The 22,566-nt window shown below is 40.3% G+C and overlaps 1 protein-coding gene across 1 annotated transcript; it reads left to right on the forward strand.

Annotated features, from left to right (window-relative positions):
* The first annotated feature begins 20,483 nt into the window (after nucleotides 1–20,483).
* LOC138249431 (olfactory receptor 51G2-like) lies at nucleotides 20,484–21,422 on the forward strand. The gene has a single exon (XM_069203389.1). The coding sequence runs from the start codon at nucleotides 20,484–20,486 to the stop codon at nucleotides 21,420–21,422; it is 939 nt and encodes a 312-aa protein (XP_069059490.1).
* Nucleotides 21,423–22,566: the final 1,144 nt, after the last annotated feature.

Here is a 22,566-nt window from a genome sequence, read left to right on the forward strand (position 1 = left end):
ATTTTATTCCCTATTGATTACAATCTAATAATAAGAGTATTAATCTCAAAACCAAGAAGCAAAAGAGCATAGTCACAATATGGCAATTGTGATAAGATTTTGACAATGCAAAGATCACAAACATAAAAACACCAATGTAGGTTTTACACAGATCAGAGTGCATAGAACACCATATACGTCTTAGTTCAGCATAGCACAAAGTCGGTCGCGTCTGTTGCGTCAGTCAAGGTGAATGCCTAATCTAGCCACTAATTAGCATCAGCATGTTGGACTTCATGCAAAACAATTTAGAACACTAATTTAGAAAACATCTGACTAGGGTCTCTATCCAAAAATACAGCAGTTGGTACCTAGAAAGGAAAAGCAGATAGACGAATTACAATAGCAATTGTCATAATTACCCTCCTCTGAATGAGTCAGCATACAGGATCGGTCTTCGTCTTCAGGACATCAGTTAGATCGCCGTCAATCTATCTCATCTAAGGGACAGGGGACACTTCCCTCATAAGGAGGAAAAGTGTAATGGGGCAGTCTATGGATAAGGATGGTTTATTCAAGTCTCAAATCACCAAACAGAGTGACAGAGTTTCTGGATGCAATCGATATCATTCCCTACCTCCTTCTCTAAGTCTTCTGTGTCATGGGTTTTTATCCCTTTTTCGCAATACCTTCCCCCAGAATTCTATTGGATAGTCGCTACACCCCACTATCTCTAACCTATCAAATTATACATTAGGTAATGCAATTGTCACCCCACGATAATTTATAACACTTTGATTGGTCTTCATAATTGACGTCTTCGTAGGTGGCACATCCGGGGTTACTTCATTTTCTGGCACGTTCTTCGGGTCAAAAGTTATTTTTCTCCATGGTCGATTGTCCTTGGATGTTTCAAATTTTGTTGCAAAAACGCATAAAACTTATACTAAAACAGCTAGCATGCGGGTGAGAAGAACCCTAACTTGCAACATAAAACAAAGAAAGAACACATGCTGGGTCATGGCCTTATACGAACCAGCACACTGGAGAAACAAAAAAATATGCTTTAATATATCTAAGTTTTCAGCTCGCGCTAACTTAAGACTTATGGATTCTAATAAACGCAATCTTCGTAGGTGTTAACATATTCAATTAATCATAATGCAAGCAATTATTTCTTATAGTCGACATTAGTATATGTGTACAATAATTTCTTCACTTTTAGAATACATTCAGACGAATAATACTTTATGTTTTGTTATTGCAGCATTGGTAAGTATAAGCATTTCACATCTAAGGTATGTAATATTTAAACTACGCTCTCTCAGTAACACATTTTGAAAGACTACATTTTTATGTTTCACTTAAGGAAGATGAAGAAAGGGTTGGTTGAGATACAATAGCTGCACCTACTTGCAAGGAGCATCAGACATAAGTGGCATGTGCAAAGAGGGATGCAAGGAGGTATAAGGAAAGAATATGCAGATGCTGAATTTAGTGTCACAGTCATAGGCCTAAACAATTAGAGAGGAAAGGCCTCTCAGAGAAATTAGTTCATTACCTAGAACAGGGGCATCAGGTAGGCATCATTGAAATTTGGTCGGTAAAAGAAAAGTACAGATTGATATCTAAATATAGAAGCATGAACTGTTTCCATGCGAATACAAATTGCCAAATACTCTGTGCACCAATGATAACTGATGTACTGAATGATTATTCTGTGATCAGCATTTGTCATAACAATTCTTTATTTCCTAGCATGGCTGCAGCACTGTGGCCTCATGGATTGTGTATTATTCATATTTTTATGGTAAGAATGTATGAGAATGTAAATGCTTGTGTAATCAGGACTACTTTCAAAAACTTTAACCTCATGCACCAAAGGCCATTGCTGTAATTAAACCTATCTTACTAGTACCAGTATTCTGTCAAGTTTAATTGAGAATAATTTTACTTGACCAGTTTGGTAGCTCATCTGGGATTGGCTAGATGAAGACTAGGGTTCGGAGCTTAGGCTCGCGGGAATTGGTGAGCAGGCTGTTGGTGTGCAAAACCGGTGCATTGAACAAGAATTAATAGATTTGTCTGATGGGCTCTTGCACCAGGAAGCAGTACACTCCCACCTCCAAGCCACTCTTCACACATCATTCAATTCTATATTAACTTTGATATCAACAAGAACTGGGCACACTCCTTATCAACAAGAACTGGGCAGGGACCACATGCAAGAGTAAGCAGGAGTGTCAGTATTATGGCTTGTCACACTGCTTTCTTGGTGGGTTAGAGTTCCATCGGAAGTGGGTTAGAGTCCCATTAAGAGGTGTCTACTCAGTCGGTGTCCCATCTGATGTGTCACCCCATTTAAAAGACTTTGGCCCACATTTCAACATTGGCGGTATCGACCGCCTACCGCCACAGCGATAGCCGCCAACATACTGCCGCCATGGCTACCAGCCGTCTACCAGTATCATGACTGCGACGGTATTCCACCATAATGCTGGCGAAACACCGCTGACAGCCATGGCGGAGGACGGCGGTAAGGCGGAGCTGCTGACAGCAGCACCACGATGCCAGCAAAACACCGCCAACGGTATCAGGAGCAAGGATACAGCCTGGCAGTGTTTTGCTGGTGGATGCTGCTGGTGACAGCAGCGCTGCGGACCGTCTCCAGCCGGAGGACCCCCTGCAAGCAGGTAAGTTGGGTTCTCTGACCGGAGAGGAGGGTGGGGGGTATCGTGTGTATGTGGGGGGGTATGTGTATGTATTGGTATGCATGTATGAGGGTGTGAGTCGCGTAGGATGCATGCGTGAATGAGTGATTGTGAGTGTTGTGTGTTGTGAATGCATGTGTGTGACAAGGTATTTTGGTGTGTGTTGCGGTGTGTGTGTATGTATGTGTGCATGCATGGGTGGTGGTGGGTATGCATGTGTGCAAGTGTGTATATAGGTGCCCATGTCGGCGTGCATATTATGTGCGGGGGCAAGAGCAGGAGGGGGAGGGTAGGGGAAGACTCTGGGGAGGAGGTGGGCGTCGGGGATACCCCTATCAGTGCCAGGGAACGGATTCCCTGGCACTGATAGTGCCTACTGCCATGGTTTTCGTGGCAGTATGTTTGGCACGAAAACCATGGCGGTAGGCCGGGTCGTAATCACTAGGTTGGGATTGTTGCGGCCACCGGGCTCGAGACCGAAGTCTCCAGCCGAGCGGCCGTTACCACCCTGGTGGTCGGTGTGTTAAAGTGGCGGCTTTGGATGGCAGTAACCGTCATGGTCCAAATCCCACTTTTTTACCGCCGGTCTGTTGGCGGTATTAACCCCGCTTTAACACCGACCACCAGGGTTGTAATGAGGGCCTTTGTTTTTAAGTGTGGTTCTGTTAGAGGGTGTTCCCCTTTGATTTCTAGAAACTTGTATTGGGTTTGAGTCTCTTTGTAAAATTCTAGCTTCATGTAGGTTTAAGTCCTTACTGGTTTTCCCCACATCATCTGTGGAGGACTATTTTCCCAATATGTGTTGTGTGAATGGATAAGATCATGGTGAGGATAACCTAGTTTTTTGGTCTTTTGATACTGAATACACAAGTAGGTAGTGCTGCATTGTCACACTCCTTATCAACAAGGGTATCGACTCAGTTGCCTGCCACCACGCATTCTGTGCTCATGTCCTCTACTTGTCCATCTCTTGCAATTCAGTCTGCCTCTGTTCTGGCAACTGGCATCAAAAGTTCAACAACCCAACTGAACCACACTTACCACTTCACCTACATCCTCACTGGAAATCCAGCCAAGGTTAGTGTCTGCAGATGCACCTGTAAAAGCTTCTGCACTGGAGCAGGATCAGAGCGTGACACTGTCAGAGAAAATTGATGATCTAATTTGTTTCTAACCAACCATTTCTTCTATTCCTCATCCGTTTTCCCATTCCCTCAACCTTTACATGATTATCCACGTCCAATTCCACTTCAGTCTATGGGTGTGACTCCAAAGTTTCAGGCTATAACACCAAAAGGTTCGTGCTTGCTTGACCTGGAGAAGGTTCCATTGTAACACAAACAGCTCCTTCTGATATTGAGGAGGATGCAACTAGGGGACTATATAAAGACACAACTGAACTAATTACTAAAGGAAGCTTGAAGGAAGATGAAGAGATGGGGTGACTCTGCAGGCCAGAAAGTTGCAATTGCCTGTGACTAATATTTCATTTGTGGACTATTTAGAAGTATTTTGACAGATTTCAACAGTATACACAGGACTCAGACTGGGAGAAAATAACCCTTGGTCCCGCTTCTGTAGATAACTTTTTCACATCTTTAAAACAGATGGAGAACACCCCATTTATAATTAATAAGCAATACTCATTTCTGGAAATACCAAGATAGGATGATAGGGCTTACAGATATGTTCCATATTCAGCATTCATTTACCCAAAATTAGAGAAGACCCAGAAACATTTATGCAGAAGTTGAACCTGCTTATGAATAGTTGTGACCCCTTGTTAAATGATGTAAACAAAATATTATGGTTGATTTTATCCCCTGATTTATGATTTAAAAAGAAGCAACCAGCACACTGGCCTGACAGAGACGCTGGTGGTAATTTTACTCCAGTATAATAGACATGGTTTTGTGGCATAGATAAGGAAATTGTATTAACAAAGGACTGATTAGGTGAAAATAGATACATAGACACAGGAAGAAATTTTTTACCTATCAATATGCAACATTCTTGCAGCGTGTTTTTTTAACACTCTTCTTGTTTTGACAATACTGCAATTACAGATCAGGCTGTGCTGGTATCTGCTTGTGTGGCTGGCTTATTGTCTAAAATTACAGAACACTTTCAGATGCCGTGAATGGGATTTTACTTGAATTTGTTTGACAGAAACATATGCCCACCAGGTATAGATTGATATCCACATATGGAAGGATGTACTATTGTAACATTGATGTAAATTGCTTAATTATCTATGCACCAATGATAATTAATGCATTGTTTGATCAATGCATACTCAGTGCCTATCATTTTGATGTTGATTTCATAACATGACTGTGGAACTATGGTCTCATTGGCTACGTATTAATCACATGTTTATGCTAAAATGTATCTGAATGTAGTCACTTGTTATGAGAAAATGGTTTATTAGTTGGGGTGGATGGTAATCAAGTCACTATATTGATAGGTTCAGTCAAAGGTTTCGATAACTTAAACCTGAGCCCAGTCCCTGGTAGTTACGGCGCAAAACAGACAGGTTACCTGAGAGAAAATGTGTAAAGAATTTATGAGTACCAAGCAGTTAAAAAGTCAGAGCACAACACAATAAAATACATCACCAATTTACAAAAAAGGAGTCAAATGTAAATAACACAATGACATAAAAAAGACAATCATCCAATAAAGGGAACTGGATAAATTAATTTTGAAAGTGAAAAAAAGCAGCAAACATCAAAGCACCAATGAAAGACAGGGATCGAGGCATGATTTGAGGCTGACAGCAAAGTGTGGATTGGATAAACCAAGTAGGTTAGCCCCACTAGAGACGAAAAGTAGGGACGTTAGAAAATGTTTTTAAGTCCCAATGTGAAAAGGGATTTAGGGGGTTATTCTAACTTTGGAGGAGTGTTAATCCGTCCCAAAAGTGACGGTAAAGTGACGGATATACCACCAGCCGTATTACGAGTTCCATAGGATATAATGGACCTGTAATAAGGCTGGTGGTAAATCCGTCACTTTTCCGTCACTTTTGGGACGGATTAACACCTCCTCCAAAGTTAGAATAACCCCCTTAGTTGTTTTTGAACTTCCAGGCAAATACTTTTCTCACGGCTCTGGAGCACAAGTTTTGAAAAAGGTTCCAATGCCCAATAAACCACAGGAGAATACTTCCAAGCTCTCCAGTAGCTTGGGAAACTCTCTAAAGACTCTTAGAGTGTCAGGCAGAGGTAAGCAGTTAAGTCCAGGTGCCACTTGTCAGCGAGGATTCTTCACAGAAATGGCCTCTTTAACTTTTTTATTTATCTGGAACAAAGAAGTGCTGCTTTCGGGCAGAATCCCATTTTACAGATCCAACTCCCCATATTTCTTTGAGCCTTATCCATTTGAGAGCATTTAAAATAGTCTGGTTTACTAAAATAAGTACTGTCCTAATATTATTGCAATTAATATTCCAACATACTCATAGAATTATTTTTGCTTTTGCCATTTAGTTCTTGCTTTCTCAAAATACTGAGTAATCTGCAACAGTAATCTCTAACAAAAATAAATACATGTTCTTTGTTGATTCTCCATATGTTCATATTTTGAATCATCATGGTAATCCAGTTCTACATGATGAAACTTGTTCAAGTCACATTTGTATTTATAGAACAACACCAATGATTTTTTCATCCTGTTTTTTTAAGAAATCTATAACCTAACTATACTGTTTACTCTCCAACCACAATGTTCTTTCTTGTTGATTAATTAGTTAAAAAATGTAGATCTAAGAGCATTTTTAGATACATTTCACACAATACAGCTTAGCAAGTGAAATTGTTGTGCTGTGTTGCGTGGAACAGAGAGAGCAAAGCAGCACCAGTGTATATGTGGTTTAAATGATGGAGATGCCCAATCACAAATAGATCCTTCACCCCATGCATCTGCACAGCAAGCAGGGATGCTAGGCATAGGTGTTTTGAAATACCTAGACAATGCCTATGATGGCAGAATTCTGAGATTTTGTAATCTTGTGAATTCTCCCTGTAGTACGGGCAACTAGCAACCGATCCTAGCAACTCCCAACTTTTTCAATAAACCACCTTCCATCTGGACACTAGAGAATAGCACAATAGGCCTTGGGATTAGTTATTCCAGGAGAATGAGGAAATGTTCCACACCTCCTAACTTTCCCTGGGTTTGAAAAATTAATGATTTCCCTAACTTAAAGTTTTAAAGCAGCATTCATTTATCTACTAAGTTACTGGCTAGTTGAGTAGAAATATTTGTTAGCCGCCCTGAGAGTTTTATATGCACGTCAATCAGAAAATTGTCTGGGTCTGAAGCCTTTGTGTTGGGCAACTTTTTAATAGTCTCCAAAATATCTTCCCTGAGGATAATTTAGAAATCAGCAATGCCCTTGAAATGTATTCAAATTCACTTCATCCAACTTTTGTTATAGTGAAGAAATATTTAAAAATTCTTGATTATCAGTCATGTTTTGAGATTGGATCTCTGCTATTATTAATTTTAATTTTTTGGGTGTATGTTCTCCACATAATCACTTTCCTAATACCTCTTCTCCATATAGGTTCTATTATTGAGAAAGTTTCATTACTATAAAAGTCATTTCACTTCAGTTTTGCCTCATTGACTTTTATCCTATTATTAGATGAATTATTGTGAGCAATTGATTTTGTGATTGACATATTTGGGTGTCTAGACTCACAATGGGCTTTTTCATTTCTTTTCTTTTAGCTATGTCATGTGACACAATTACTCCTCTTCATGGAGCTTTGAAAGCATGTCAACCTGTAGCAATGTCTTTGTTCCCATATTCTGTTTAATAGTTCCTTTGTGATTTTTTCTGAGCTAATATCCCATTACAGATTGTCCAACAAATCTATATTAAATGTTATTAATGTCCAACTTCTTTATATCTTTGCAATTACTAGGTACACCACAGAACGATCGTAGAAACCATTTTGAGTAATTGCTTGTTCTTGATATATTCAGATTCAGATCTTTGGAGAAAAATCTTGTTATTCCTCTATGCACTACATCTTAGAATAAAAATCTTTTATGGTGTGCCCTAGAATTGTTGCAATTATAACGTTTTTAGCAGATCATAAGTGGTTCTTGCCGAGGGTAAGGAGACACTCATTAAAATTTCTCATTACAGATTACAGTGTAACCCACTGTCCACACATTGATTCTCAGAGACCTAAGAAAACTCAAAGGGCTTTATTATAGACTCATAGTCAATCTTACATAAATGAGTCTCAAAACCATAGTATCAATACACAAAATCACCAAAGGAGAACTAAAGCATTGCACTACTTTGAATTTAATCAGCATGTGCAAAACCAATATTTCTATAGCGATAATACAGAAAATGAGAAAAAGCATCAGATGCATTAAATATAAATCCAAGTTGTCCTGCCAAGGACCTAGCTATTCAAATATCTATTAAATTCAGAGAAAAAAGTCAGCACAACAGAACTTCTTTAGAAGCTTCTGTCAAGAGAGGTGGGAGTAGCATTAAGCCACTTAGAAAAAATTGTGAGGTCTGTACTTCAGAGAGGTCTGCTCTGATCAAGGGGCAACGGGGATCGAAATCTACAACTAGCAAAACCACACTTAATTATTCATTTTTCGAGAAACAACAGTTCAGTAAATCATTCATCTAATTAACATTTAGGTCCTCATTACGACTTCAGACCGCCGAAGCCGCTGCCGCCAACAGACCGGTGGTCCGAAGATCACCATATTGTGAGGTGCTGCGGATTTCTGCATGTATACAAGCGGAACTCGGACAGGACTCTGCCCTCTGTATTACGTTGCATATTATGGCGCAGCGGTGTTCTGAATGGCGGTGAGGTGCTGGTTGTGGAAGACGCCAGGAACCATCCCCTCCTGGATTACCACCTCGCCGAAACAGGTAAGTGAACTGTGAGAAAGGGGGTTGGGGATGTTGGGTGCATGTGTGTGGTGTGTGCATGTATGTATAGCGGAATGGGTGTGCTTGAGTGTGTGTGTCTATCTATATGTGCGTGGAAAGTGTGTGTGTTTGCATGCATGCAAATGAGTGGGTGTGTGTGTGTGCAAGTGTGCAGATGAGTGGGGGTGCGTGTGCAAGAGTGTGGATGAGTGGGCGGGTGCATGGAGGTGTGTGAAGATGTAGGGGTGTGTGTGCCAGTGACAGGAATTGGAATTCCTGTCACCGGGTGAGTTACCACCATTCTTTTGGTGGCGGGGTGACCACTGTGAAAAGCCTTATGGTATGCTGCTTCCTAATATGGCTGGTGGTCTGAGGCCTGCCACCGGCCTGGAGGAACTCACACCGGCCACACTGGTGCAACTGCACTGGCGGGCCGGGCGGTGTTGTGGCGGTTTGGCTTTGGCCAAGCTGCTGTACTTGTAATGTGGTGGTCTTTACTGCTGGGTAAGTGGCGGTGAGACGCCACCAAGGGTGCGGCAGTTTTATGACCAACAAACTCATAATGAGGCCCTTAATCCTTTTGAAGTTAATAGGTCTACTCCTGTGCTCAGGAATTTCAGTTGGGAGTTCGGCTGCAATCTCCAAGTTTCTCCTTTTGAAAGTGGAAACACGTCTTTTCAGGCCTTCTTATCTTCTTTATTCAATGGTGTTCTTATTAGCCAAAACTCATACCATTGCACATGCAGCCTAGGAAGATATGCAAAAAACTAGCTTTCATGTTGAAGGTTAGAAATGCAAAAAAAACTCAGGTCTTCACTCTGGCCCAGCTAAAATATTTCAAATGGTTTTCCACCTAGTTTTCATGACGAATATAAAATGATTATGGAAATAATTTTTCTAAAATACTGTAACATAGCATAATTGCAAAACCATAAATAAATGTGGTTTACATGAAAATTAATATTCATACGTGCACTTTACATGTATGCATTTCAGTGAACCACATTGTATGAAAAGCCACCTATAGACATTTACATTGGAAAATAACAACTCCATTATTTCACGTTTATGAGACATAGGGCATCATTATAAGTTTGGCGGATGGGCAAACCCGTCTGCCGGACGTCCGACAGAGAGGTTTCCACCATTGTGGCTACCTCCACACCGGGCCCATCACTAGTTTCCCACTAGGTCACCGGGCGGAAACATTAGTTTCCGCCCACTGGCCCAGCAGTAAACAGCCTACTGCATTGTCTCCAGCTAGTAATTCAGCCAACGGCAATGCTGAAGGTTGCAGGGTGCACCAGCAACATTGCAATGTTCACTATCTGCTAAGCAGACAGTGACTAATGCGATAGTGCTGGCAAGGGGGGCCCTCCACTGCCCATGCCAAGTGCATGGGCAGTGCAGGGGCCCCCCTGGGGCCCACTGCACCCGTTGTCCGCCAGCCTTTTCATGGCAGTGTTAATGCCATGAAATTGCTAGAGGAGAACTTGGTCATAATCCCCAGGGTGGCGCAGCTTGCAGTGCTGCCCTGGTGGATTAGGACAGCCACAACTGCCATACCGCTGGGATCTCCGATCCTGGCGATGCTTGCGGTTCGACCGTAGCATGACTACTGTGGTCGTAATATGGTGCTTGGACCACCGCATTGGTGGGGGTCTGACCCCCATCTGCGAGCACGGCAGTCATGAAACCGCCAGGTTCGTAATGAGGCCCATAATGGCACAGCCAAGTTTGCTCTGTCAGGGGGATAGGCGAGGATCCAAGATTCAACTGCCTTCTGATATATGTCTATTTTTTAGCCCATTAATATTAAAGGAAACATTCCTAACTTTTCACAGTTCTTTTCTCTTTTCTCAACATTCTTAACTTTGACATAAGACAGAATGTCAGTATAACAATGCTAAAGTATTCTAAATTTGCCTTCATAAAATACAGTTAGCAAGATTTATGAAGCATAGTCTATAAGAGAATGGTATATATACATTGGCCTAATATTTTATTCTAGCTCATTTATGATTTTGTTGCATTTTTAAAACACAAAGCTAACATGTAACCTGTACTGTAAATAAAGTGCTGTTGACCCCAACAGCCTTGTTCAATTGTACTTTTACTTAGAGTGTGTAGAGTGCAGAAAGAGTGCAAATACATAGCTTGTTGTATTATGCCTAGACATTCTGAACATTTGAGACCTTTACCTGGTCTGTGAAAATCTAGTAATAAAGCACAAATGATAAAGAGCTACACAAGCCCCATCTCCAACAGTGAAAAGCAATGGTTCATGGTGTCTGCCACAGTAAACGAGGAAGCCACTTAGGCTCAAACCTAAGGTAGAAAAATATCTGAACTTGAATTGGGCACTAAAAGCCGTCTATTAAAGTTCATGGGAGTGTATGTAGGGAGTTACAAAGGAGAAATAATGCCAATTGAGAAGATTGTATTGAATTCAATATATTTACAGTACATTGCATAGACAGGGTCACTGCAGCTGCCTTTAGTTCAGGAGGTTTTAAATAAAGCACTCTTCTTTTTTCTGACAATATGATGCTAATATCTCAGAATGCTATGGGGTTGCAGTACCTGCTGCCTAAAGTCTCAAAGTTCTGTGTGGAATGTGGTATGTCTACCAATCCACAGTCACTTATGGTCTTTAACTCTACTAGATGTTTTAGGCACTCTCTTGTCTTACATTTATTTTTAGTTTATTTTGATTATTTAGGGGTTATGGTTGCATCAAACTGGTCCTGGGGTAAAACATATATAAAAGGATAATGTTATGCTTAGCCACAGGGTGCGCTCTTCACCCCTATGTGACAGAAGTTTAATTTCTTGTAGAATTTGTCTAGTAAATGAGATTATGGTTCTATCTGATGGAGGTAATAAAACATGTGCAACTTGAGTAGTAATGAGACTAAGTTAATTAAAACATAGGACCTGATTTAGAGTTTGTCGGATGGGTTACTCTGTCACAACAGTGACAAATATCCAGTCTGCCAAAATATAAATCCCCTTATATTCTATGGGCTTTATGTTTAGCAGATGGATTATTAACCACTGTTGTGACGAAGTAACCCCTCTTACCAAACTCTAAATCAGGTCCATAGTTATATTTACCCCAGCACATCATCCCGGGCCTGATGTACGACCATTACAGATTGTGACTTGCAATTTCCATTTTCTTGTGAGTTGCAATCTGTAATGTACAACAGTGTCTGAGACACTGTTAGCAATTCCTAAATGCGTTGCAAAGGTCCTGCCTCATAATTATTCATGAGGCAGGTTGCAATTTGCAACCCATTTGGGAATGGCTGCACTCACAGGGATGGTGGCCTGCTGGGGTCAGCAGACCCCCATGTTTGTGACTACTTTTTCAATAAAGTAGTTCTTTTTTCTATACAGCCCATTTTCCTTGTTGGAAAACGTGCCATTTCAAAAACAAAAATGAAATGTTTTCTGAATAGGCAAAGGCAGTGGCACCACCACCTGCTCTGAAAAAACATTTTCACTACCATACACAAAGGGTAAGGGATCATGTAGGAACCCATTCATGTTTCCAAAGAGTTAGCATCAATTTGAAATTGCTGTTATCTATTATTCTTTAGTGACGGCATTCACAGTCATAAAACAATCAACATGGGCCTGTGATTCCCAGTTGAGAAGGGAGGACCTTGGCATGCCCCCTCAGATAGCGAGTTGCAATCCCTATTTTGCGAGTCGCTAACAGGATACTGACTCACAAAATATGGATGGTACATTGTACAAGGCCATGTTGCTGTTGCAAATGGTGAAATTCGCTTTTTGAGAACACAAAATTGCTTTGTACATCGGGCCCTCACTTCTTTGCAATGGGACCTTCAGAACTGCAGCTAAAGAAAATTGGACTGTATTTTCAAAATAAACCTTGAAACACATTACAACATTATCAGAGAAGAGAAAGTTGCTTCTAGGACCACTACCTACTTCCCAACAAATTAATTTTTGCATTCACACTGAGAAAGGGGTCCCAAGGGTGCCTCTTCCCTCTTGTCAATGGTTTACCAGGCCATTTTGGGAGTTGAAAACGTTTTGGTAGCAAAACAGTGACACATATCATAACAAACCACTATTTGGAAGGGTCATATTACCAATTCTTTAAATCATTCTAAACCCACTGTTTAATGGAAAATGAATTTTCTATATTGCAGAATGCATTTTTGTGGTTCCAAACTCTGAACAAGTGTTTGCAACCACAAATATGGTGAACTTTTGTGCAGAAGACAATCAAGTCACCCCCCCCACTGACTTCCCCCCAACCCCGACCCAGTTCCAGAGGTTGATTACTTCTGTTTCTCTATTTCCTTTTTGACATAAACCTTTTAAGAAAGGTTACAAATGCTGCAAATTAGTAGCTTGCTCATCTTTGTTCCTCTCCAGTCCTGATGGGTCAGTTTTGATGGTGTTTCTGATCCCTGTCTTGCAGTGCATGCTTCAGCCACCAAAGACTGCCACTGCAGGGCCTCCTGGCATCTACATTTTTGGTTTCTTCCTGGATGAGTTTCATGCTGATTCTGCTGGTTCCAGTCACTGCTACTTCCTTCTCGCAGCCAGGGACTGGAAAGAACCTGGAACAAGCCCTCTATCACTGGCTCCTCTTTGTGAAGCCCTTCACATATGTGAAATTCCAGTTTTTATGTTTGTTTTTTTATTGAAATAACACAATATATTTAATTCTAATTATAATATCTGAAGTGTGTTTTTCTTCATTCTTTCCTTCCTCATCTGTGAGGATTGGCACACAAATTGTTTCTTCCTTGACTGGGTATTTCAACCCTAGTTTCAGTTAAGAAGAGTTTGTTTATAGTTTTGAGGATACTCTATAAAGCAGCATTTTCTAATACTGCTACAATTATTACATTGTGGGCAAGGAATGTACTTGTTTCCTGTTGTTGGAAATGGCCCTTTTTTGCAGGGTTATTCCCAAACTTTTTGCCTTTCCACTCCTATTTGTCTAACCGTCTTTTTGTTAGCTTTAGGACATGGGAACTTTACCACTGCTAATCAGTGCTAGAATGCATGCTCTTTCTCCACTAAAAGCTTGGTATGATTACTTTACACCTGTTTGGTATATTTAATTTACCTCTTAGTCCCTTGTAAAGTGGTATACCATATACCCAGGTCCTGTAAATTAAGTGCTACTAGTGGGCCTGCAGTGCTAATTGAACCACGTACAGAAGCAGCCTTTCAAACTTGTCTCAGGCCTGCCACTCCAGTGCCTGTGTGTGCAGTTTACTACCACATTGACATAGCAATTCAAACTATGTGCCTACACTTAAACTCACCTTTTAGTACACCTACGTCACCTCTAAGGTAGGCCCTAGGTATCCCCATGGGCAGGGTGCTGTGTATGTAAAAGGTATCATGTATACTTTGTAATCAAAACAGTGACAACGAGGAAGATAATCATAGGATATGGGCGCTCACAGAAAGTCCATAGAATAAATCACACATTTAGTTCATGGCACGGTGCTTCTGACAAGAGGATCTCCCTCAATCCTCCAATGTTTCCAGAGAAACACAAAAGCAAACAAACAAAAGTCGTAGCACTCGTGGTATAAAAACAGAGTTCGACGTTGTACGTATATCCAGTCTTCTTCGTAAATTATCAACCAAACTTGTGTTTGTATCACAGTCCAAGTTTTATTAGTACTGTTCAGAAATCCTCCAAAAGAACAGCCTATTTATAATGTTCAGATATCCTCCATAAGAACAGCCAACACGTGTTTCATCCTCTGAGAAGTATCTCTCATTAAGGACTTCATCAGGGCTGAAATAAAATAAAGTAGTATCTATATATATGTTGTGGAATAAAAGATAGGAGCAGAAAATTGGACCAAATTCAAAATGTGACAATAGTGCGGTTATGCAAATGCATGCTCTATTGTGACTAGTGTGATAATTATTAAAAAAAAGAAAAAACACAAGCTAACAAAACAACCCAATTAGTAATAACCTTAAATCCAATAAAAAACATCTCGATCCGTGATCAAAGTTAAGGTCTAAAAGCGTGACCAAACATGTCTGAAGATCAGAGTGCCCAAAATTAGTTTTCAAACTCAGTGCACATCACTGTAGACAATCTAATTAAGGGTAATCCATGTGACTAAAGTAAGAAAGGGACCCCGATTCGTGTAAAAGTAATGTTACTTAGAGGTTTACCAGTATAATCGAAAACATCCAGGAAAAAATCTATCATAAACAATGTGGGGCGAGCAAAAACTCCACTAACCTTACTGTACTTCATATATTCACAATAATCATATCGTTAGGTAGTCATCGAATATTATCTGCGATGAGATTAAGAAACAATAAAAAAAAAAGCAGTAATGCGGTCAGCCCCATCCATCTTGTAATTAAATAACAATTAGAACTAGAACCTCTATACGCTGATAAGGAAATTTAGGGTGGATATTTAGAAACGGTAAATATGCAAAATCTCACCTCCATCAAAGTGTCAGAATGACTAAATATCGGAAAAAAGGAGGAACGCCGCGCGGTCTTATTCACCCGCAGCGTTCCCGAATCTAGTGGCCGCAGTGTATCTGAACGTCCGGATACAGGAAGTCAGATAAGACGCCTGATCGCACCAAGAGTGAAAATAGAAAAAGGACTAATATTAAGAAAAAAACGGATGCCATCTTGGAGTGTCTCCGTTGGTATACAAGGAGACAAGCTTAGTATTCCTAATCCATATAACAAGTCACTAAATAATAATGTAAAGGTCACCAAAAACTGGCGCCACATCAAGGTATCTCAAATCGGACAATCTGCAAAATTATGTCATAAGCTAAGTTATCTTGACAGTCTATAATGTCAAGGAAAAATGGGGCAATAACTGGTAAGTACCAATGTAAGGTAAAAAGTCCTATTGGATAAGGGAAATGTAATGTAAGTAAACCTCTGAGTAATTACTAATCTACCCAGAAGAGATATACCCAGTGTCAAGAGAGACAGTCACATGGTTATTATATCCTCCAAATGCTCTCAGTTTCAATCCATTGAATACTTATAATCTAACATCCATAGCATATAATAAGGCAACCAACAGTGTCACTAGGCATTCAAGAACAGTCACATTGTTAGTCTGTCTTCCAAAATGCTTTCAATCCAAATCCATTAATTATTGATAATCTAACATAGTATTAAGTATATACACAAGCAACTGCGTACAGAATAACTGTAAGTAAGTAGTCAGCACATAGATAGCAGCATCATGTTATTACAACACAGAATGAGAATACAATCATCGACAAGGTATTCAGTTAGTGTAAATAACACTTAGAAAATAAATTGAGGACAGTAGGTTAGTCCCCTAAATAGTATTCCATCTCAAAGTTGGTATTTAGGCCATCCTCCACAGCTCTAAGTTTTAAAATCCAATAGCATTCCCTCCTCCTGAGTACTAGCTCTCTGTTACCCCCTCTAGGGTCTCTTATGATGTGATCAAACCCCAAAAATTCGAATCCACAGGAGTCATTGCGTTTAGGGCAATGTCGCATGTGATTTACTATGGGGTATCTCCCATCATCTTGCCTGAGGGCTCTGAAATGTTCACTTGCCCTGATTCTGAGTGGTCTGATAGTACTGCCTATATAATATAGCTGAGCTAGTACTCAGGAGGAGGGAATGCTATTGGATTTTAAAACTTGTTCTTATGGAGGATATCTGAACATTATAAATAGGCTGTTCTTTTGGAGGATTTCTGAACAGTACTAATAAAACTTGGACTGTGATACAAACACAAGTTTGGTTGATAATTTACGAAGAAGACTGGATATACGTACAACGTCGAACTCTGTTTTTATACCACGAGTGCTACGACTTTTGTTTGTATATCATGTATACTTTGGTTTTTTGCATGCCCTTGTAGTGACAAACAGCCTATTTCACTTTCACTACTGTGAGGGCTGTTCCTCTCATAGGTTAGCATTAGGAATTCCTTTATGTATGTCTAAGTGTTCATTTCTGATATGGAAGAGTAGCATGGGCATGTTTGGATTGATAGTGAGAAATCCTGCTCACTGGTGTAGTTGGATTTCACATTGCTATTTTAGAAATGCCACTTTTAGAAAATGGGCATTTCTCTGTGCTTATGACTCTAGTGTTTTTAGGCCTGAATTCAATCCACATCTAGGGCAGAGCGACAGCTACACTTTGTGCATACTTTTCAGACAGCCATCACACAGCAGGGTCTGGGTGCATCTGCATACTGATAGTCTTCCTGGGCTTTAAGAGAGGGAGGCAGGCACATTTATAATTGTATAGGCTGTGTCCATGCCTCACACAATGCGCTAATTCCCCCTTACTGATGTCTGAAGCCAAGGCTGGGTTGAAAGGGGTTCCTTCAAAGTCATCCCCTGAGCAAGACATTTTGTAGTATAAGTACAGGGGCTCTGACCCATCATTTTTAAAGCACTTTTGGGACTGGTACTCAACCTCTGTCGAAGGACTGCTGCACTGCAGAAAGGACTCACCTGGACTGCTCTTCTGCGATTGCCCTGTTACAAGCTGGGTGGCCTAAAGGACTCACTGGATTGCTTTTCTGCTTGTTGCCCTGCTGCCAGCTTGTCCTTTACTGGTGGGTCACCAGGCGCTATTGGACTGCCAGGGGGAACCACCATTGTTTGCCCTAATGTGCTGGCCTGTCTGCTCCTTGGTGCCCCCAAGTGTTTCCCTAAGACTGACTGCCCCAGAAGAGACCATGGGACCTTGAGTTTGGCCCTTGCAGTCCTCTTAAACAGTGCGTGTTGAGTGCTGCACTTTCTATTTCCTCGGAGTACTCTAGAGTCGATCCAATAGAGCATGGTGAGAGCTTTATAGACTCACTCCACTTTAATAGCGCATGTTAAGCTCTTTATTCATCTCCAGAACATGGGGCTTTATGTTGGTTTGTAGCCTACGGCAGCACTGACTTCGAGCACTTTCTGCCCTCCAGCTGTATTGACTGAGTGGACCACGGACCGCCAAGGTTTTTTCCACGATGGGGGAACAGCCCAGAATGGTTCACCTGCCTGCCTGCTACATGACCAGCCCTGCATTGTTGGGACACTGAGCCTGTCCCAACAGACAGAGCACAGCTCAGCACGTCCTTGCAGATGCCCTATCTAACTCCACACCACGGAGAGGAGACCTCCCTACTGATGTCAGGTATAGGCAGGGATCAGCCACAAAGGGAGCTCTCTCTGTTTTGTGCCCCGTGTACCTGGAGAGTGGGACCGGCAGGTCCCTGTACAAGGCCTCAACCATCTACCTACGCTCATGTGCGACTGTCCGACTGAAACGGTTGCAATTTCACATGGCCAGGTAGGACAAGTTACCAATTGGTGATTCTGTCAGAAGACACACTATCCTTTACTTCCTCTGGAAGCAGAGGAGCCGGCACCTGGCAGGACCGTAAACTCCAGTGTAGAAGTGAGCAGGTGCTCCCTGCATGTCGTGGTCTGCAATCCTGCCTTTAAATCACTTACATCTTGGCAAATATAGCTAGGATTCCTGTTTTGGGGATCTTGACACCTTCAGGACAATCAGTGCTAGCCGGGACTGCAATTTCCTTATGAGACAGGGGTTATCGTCATGACGGTATTTGTCCGTGATGGCGCATGTCTCTTCCTTCATAACTTGGAGTACATGGTTTAGTCAATTAAGTATCATCACTGGTTACTAACCTGATTGTTTATGCCGTGGAGTGCCCAGGATCACAAGTGCAACCCCTGTATTTGCCTCACATGTATGGTATTTCTAATCCATGTCAGTGGCCACATTTATCTACTGTATAGCATCTAATAGGAGTGTAAGTGTTCCAGGGCTTCTGTTACTTCCTACAACAATGGGTTGAATGATACTCCGGTAAGAGCTAATGTATATATGTCATGACTGCAATACCCATGATCACTTGTGCACGTATGATGGCATTTGGGGATTTCGGTGTCTTTCCCTGACCAACTGCTGCATTTCATGCCCTGACATGATAGTGCCTAGTGTTTTTGATCTTCACAGTGTCAGGATAATGGGTAACATTTCAGAAATGGCATAATGTGCACAGTTTAGTATGTATGGCATTTTTGGGTCTATGATATATATATATATATATATATATATATATATATATATATATATATATATATATATATGTATATATATATATATATATATATGTATATATATATATATTTCCAATATAAGAATTATGTTTTCACATATTGCTGTGTGGAGTCTCTCTTGTGGTACATTTATTGTGTCACTGCTGTGAGTGTGCTGTGCATATGCTTTACACATGACTTCTGGGGATAAGCCTGATTGCTCTGCACCAGCTACTTGGAGGTGAGCACAGGCTATCTTTGGTGTGTAATTTATTTGCCCAGACAAGAGTGGTGGGTCTTGCCTGGCTGTGGTGCATACCCTAGCCAGCCAGGGACCCCATTTCCAGCACCTGTTTGGACAGATATTTCTATTTCAAAATGACTCAAATCTATCTTTGGGTTTTTGTTTCTGTAAAGCAATAACACTAGATTTGGTCATGAAGAGCACATTTTTCTTACAAATATTTCAATATTCCATTCAGGTTTTCACAGTTTAATTTGATGGCTTTATAAATCAGGATTAGACTTTTAATCTGAAGTCTGTTCCCCTGTTTCTACCTTAGTATTTATGTTTCAAGCTGTGACTTTGTCTGCATTTTCAGTTTTGCTCTAATAATTAACAGCCGTGATCACATTTAATAATTTTTATACATTTATTTTTCACGTAATTTGCAGGCAATGTCATTCAAAACAATTCTCCTAAACCTTAAGAATTGACTAATGGAAGGTGCACTTTGAGATTCTTCCTCCCATTTATTGTATTAGATGAAATGTAACTGCTTGTACAACGCATACTGCTAGGGGTAATCCTCTAAAGGTCACACAGCACCCCGAACAGATAATAAGAGTCTGTACAAACATTTACATTTACTTTTCCTTTCCAAGAACTTTCTAGGACAAACACTTTACCCATGTCACTGACAGGAAAAACGTCAACCACCATGGGAAGCAATTCTAAACTCCAAACACTGCAAAACTACTGCTTTAACCTACAATATTATTTCAAGACTATCTTTTAAAGCGTGTGCTGAAGTTCCTTAATGCTTAGATTTGTGCCTGCTTCAGGAATCCCTCTTTATTGCCTTCCTACCCATTCATGCTTTGGCCTTAGACAGTCACCTACTCTCAAAAATGGGCTGGGACCCAGATGCTATGCAATATTTATGTATTCAAATGAAGTTTACAATGGAGTGAATGATGTAAACCAATTTCTCCTTATGCAGGAGTAATACATAGTGGAACTGTCAACCAGGATATTGATTTTTCTCAGTCTTTCTTTCTTCATCTCAGTTTGGCCTTTGTTTTTCTGACTACCTTCCACTTGTTTGTTTATATAAAAATCTCTCTAACTTTCAGATTAGCTCACACACTGTTTCTCTGTCTCAGCACTGTAACAAACTGGGCACTAAGAATTCATACTTTTAGTCGATTTAAATAACAGTAGATTTTGTATAATTAGCCATAGTTTTCATATTGACTGCTTTCTAAAGTCCTCACTATTTTTGCCCCATTTTATTCAGTGACATTTGGTTATCAATGGGAAAGAAAGAAATATGTTTGGGATTTCTCCTGTGCCATACATTAATTCTAAGGGTATAGGTCTTCAGAAAATCAATTGTAAACATATAGTACAATAGCTAGAATGGAAACCTTTATAGATAAATGTGTAGTATGTAGCAATCTCATATGCCTACCATATAAACTAAAATGTGCCTTTGATTACATGTGCATCCAGGAGATATTTCTGAGTTCATCATGCCTTCTGAAACCTCCAGCAACGGAACTCTTCTATCATTCCTCTTGATGGGCTTTCCTGGGACAGACCATACGAGCATTTACCTTTCTCTTCCACTCAGTTTGGTGTATCTTCTCTCTATTCTAGGCAATAGCCTAATTCTGGTCATTATAAAAGTAGACAACCAGCTCATAGGGCCCATGTACCTGTTGCTGTCTATGCTTGCAGCTATTGATCTCTGTTTGTCGCTGTCTACTTCACCCACAGTGCTCAGTGTCTTTTGGTTTGACTGCAGAAGAATAAATGTTGATGCATGCCTACTTCAACTCTTTTTTCTGCATACACTGTGCTCAATGGAATCAGCCACCTTGGTTGCCATGGCTTTTGATCGCTACATTGCCATATGTTTTCCTTTGAGATATAACACAATATTGCACCCAGAAATAACTGCAAAGATAGGGCTGGTGGCTTTCATCAGAGGTGTGACTCTTCACTTACCTGTACCCGTCCTATTAAAAAGGCTTCCATTCTGTGCCAATGATGCTCTGACTCATGGCTTCTGCTACCACCCGGATGTGATGAAGCTTGCATGTGCTGATATAACCATTAATAACAAATACGGCATGGCCGTTATCTTCGCCACGTACCCTCTGGATGTTGTCTTTATCCTGTTCTCCTATTTGATGATTCTGAAGGCAGTTGAGAGCAAAGCAATGAAAGCTGAACGTTTGAAAGCATTGAATACCTGTGTGAGCCACCTCTGTGTTGTTTTACTATTTTACATTCCACTGATTGGCTTGACAGTGGCCCACAGGGTTGGGCAAAAGGATTCAACTCTTCTGCTGGTCCTAATGGGTGGGGCGTGTCTTGTGATACCACCTGCATTGAACCCAGTAGTTTACAGTATGAAAACAAAACAAATCCGCATTGCCATCCGAAAAAGATTCTGGGTGGAATAAATAAAGATTGGGATCCTTGGGGTTGATAACAAAAAACATTGCATTTGAGAGCTCAGTCCGGCTGAGCGGATGACAACTCAAAATAATAGAGTTGACAAATGTAAAGTCTCAATCTGAAAAGCATAAGAGTTTGAAGTTGAAAAAGGAGAAGCATAGCAACATAATTGTCTATTATGATGTGATCTGGTTTGCAAAATGTTGTTAATAGTAAATCACTGAATCTGTGCATAACTTCCAATTGAAATGTACAATAAAGTCCAGGAATTGAGATAAAAGTGACAGGAGGTCCTTTAAAATATATACATGCACACATAGGCTGGTTGAGGTGCAAGTGATACTCAAAGACCAACCTACTGAATTACTAAACCAGGATGAACAAATAGTTTCCTAAATCTGTAGAGTTAGTACTAGAAAAGTCCTTTCAAAATACGTTATCCCAGACCAAACATGATTTATCAAAACAAAGAAATTCATGACAATCTCAGATTGGTCCCAAATATAGTTGATTGTTTTTCATCACATATATTCCTTTGACTCTTTTATCATACAGCAATGGAATTGAATGTGTTTATATTAACCTGTATTATGCTCTATTGCGTAACAGAGTATGGCTTTGTCTATAACATAACCAGAAGTATACTATCTAACTAAACTTATTTAGACAAACTTTCACTGTATATATATTTAGTGAAAACTAATTACAGGGATACTCCCTGCTGTCTGGGTTTTTCTCCTCACAATTATGTCATTAGCTAACATTATCCCATAAAATCTAAATAGAGTCCCTTAATATATTATTCACAACACAAAATCCTGCTGCATATATATAATTCTTGCAATCTCGCCCTTGGTTATATGATTTTTTTCAGGTGGTAGACTTAAAAGTAGGTAGTAGCTAATGAAGATTCTAATTATTTCAGATGACTGTGGAAATATCATCCAGATGCAAATGTGATATCATTCAAAGCTGAAATTAGGGAAATCAAATATCCTAAAGTCAGCATAGACCTTGAAATCACCTCACTGCATAAACATACCATATCTGACTATTACAGCAACAAAAATATACAAATACACAGTTGAAGGGCATGTAAAAGTTTGATATGTATATTACTGTATATTTCAAATATAAAAATGCATTTCA

The sequence above is a fragment of the Pleurodeles waltl genome, chromosome 8 (genome assembly GCF_031143425.1).
Source record: "Pleurodeles waltl isolate 20211129_DDA chromosome 8, aPleWal1.hap1.20221129, whole genome shotgun sequence".
NCBI classification, from domain to species: Eukaryota; Metazoa; Chordata; class Amphibia; order Caudata; family Salamandridae; genus Pleurodeles; species Pleurodeles waltl.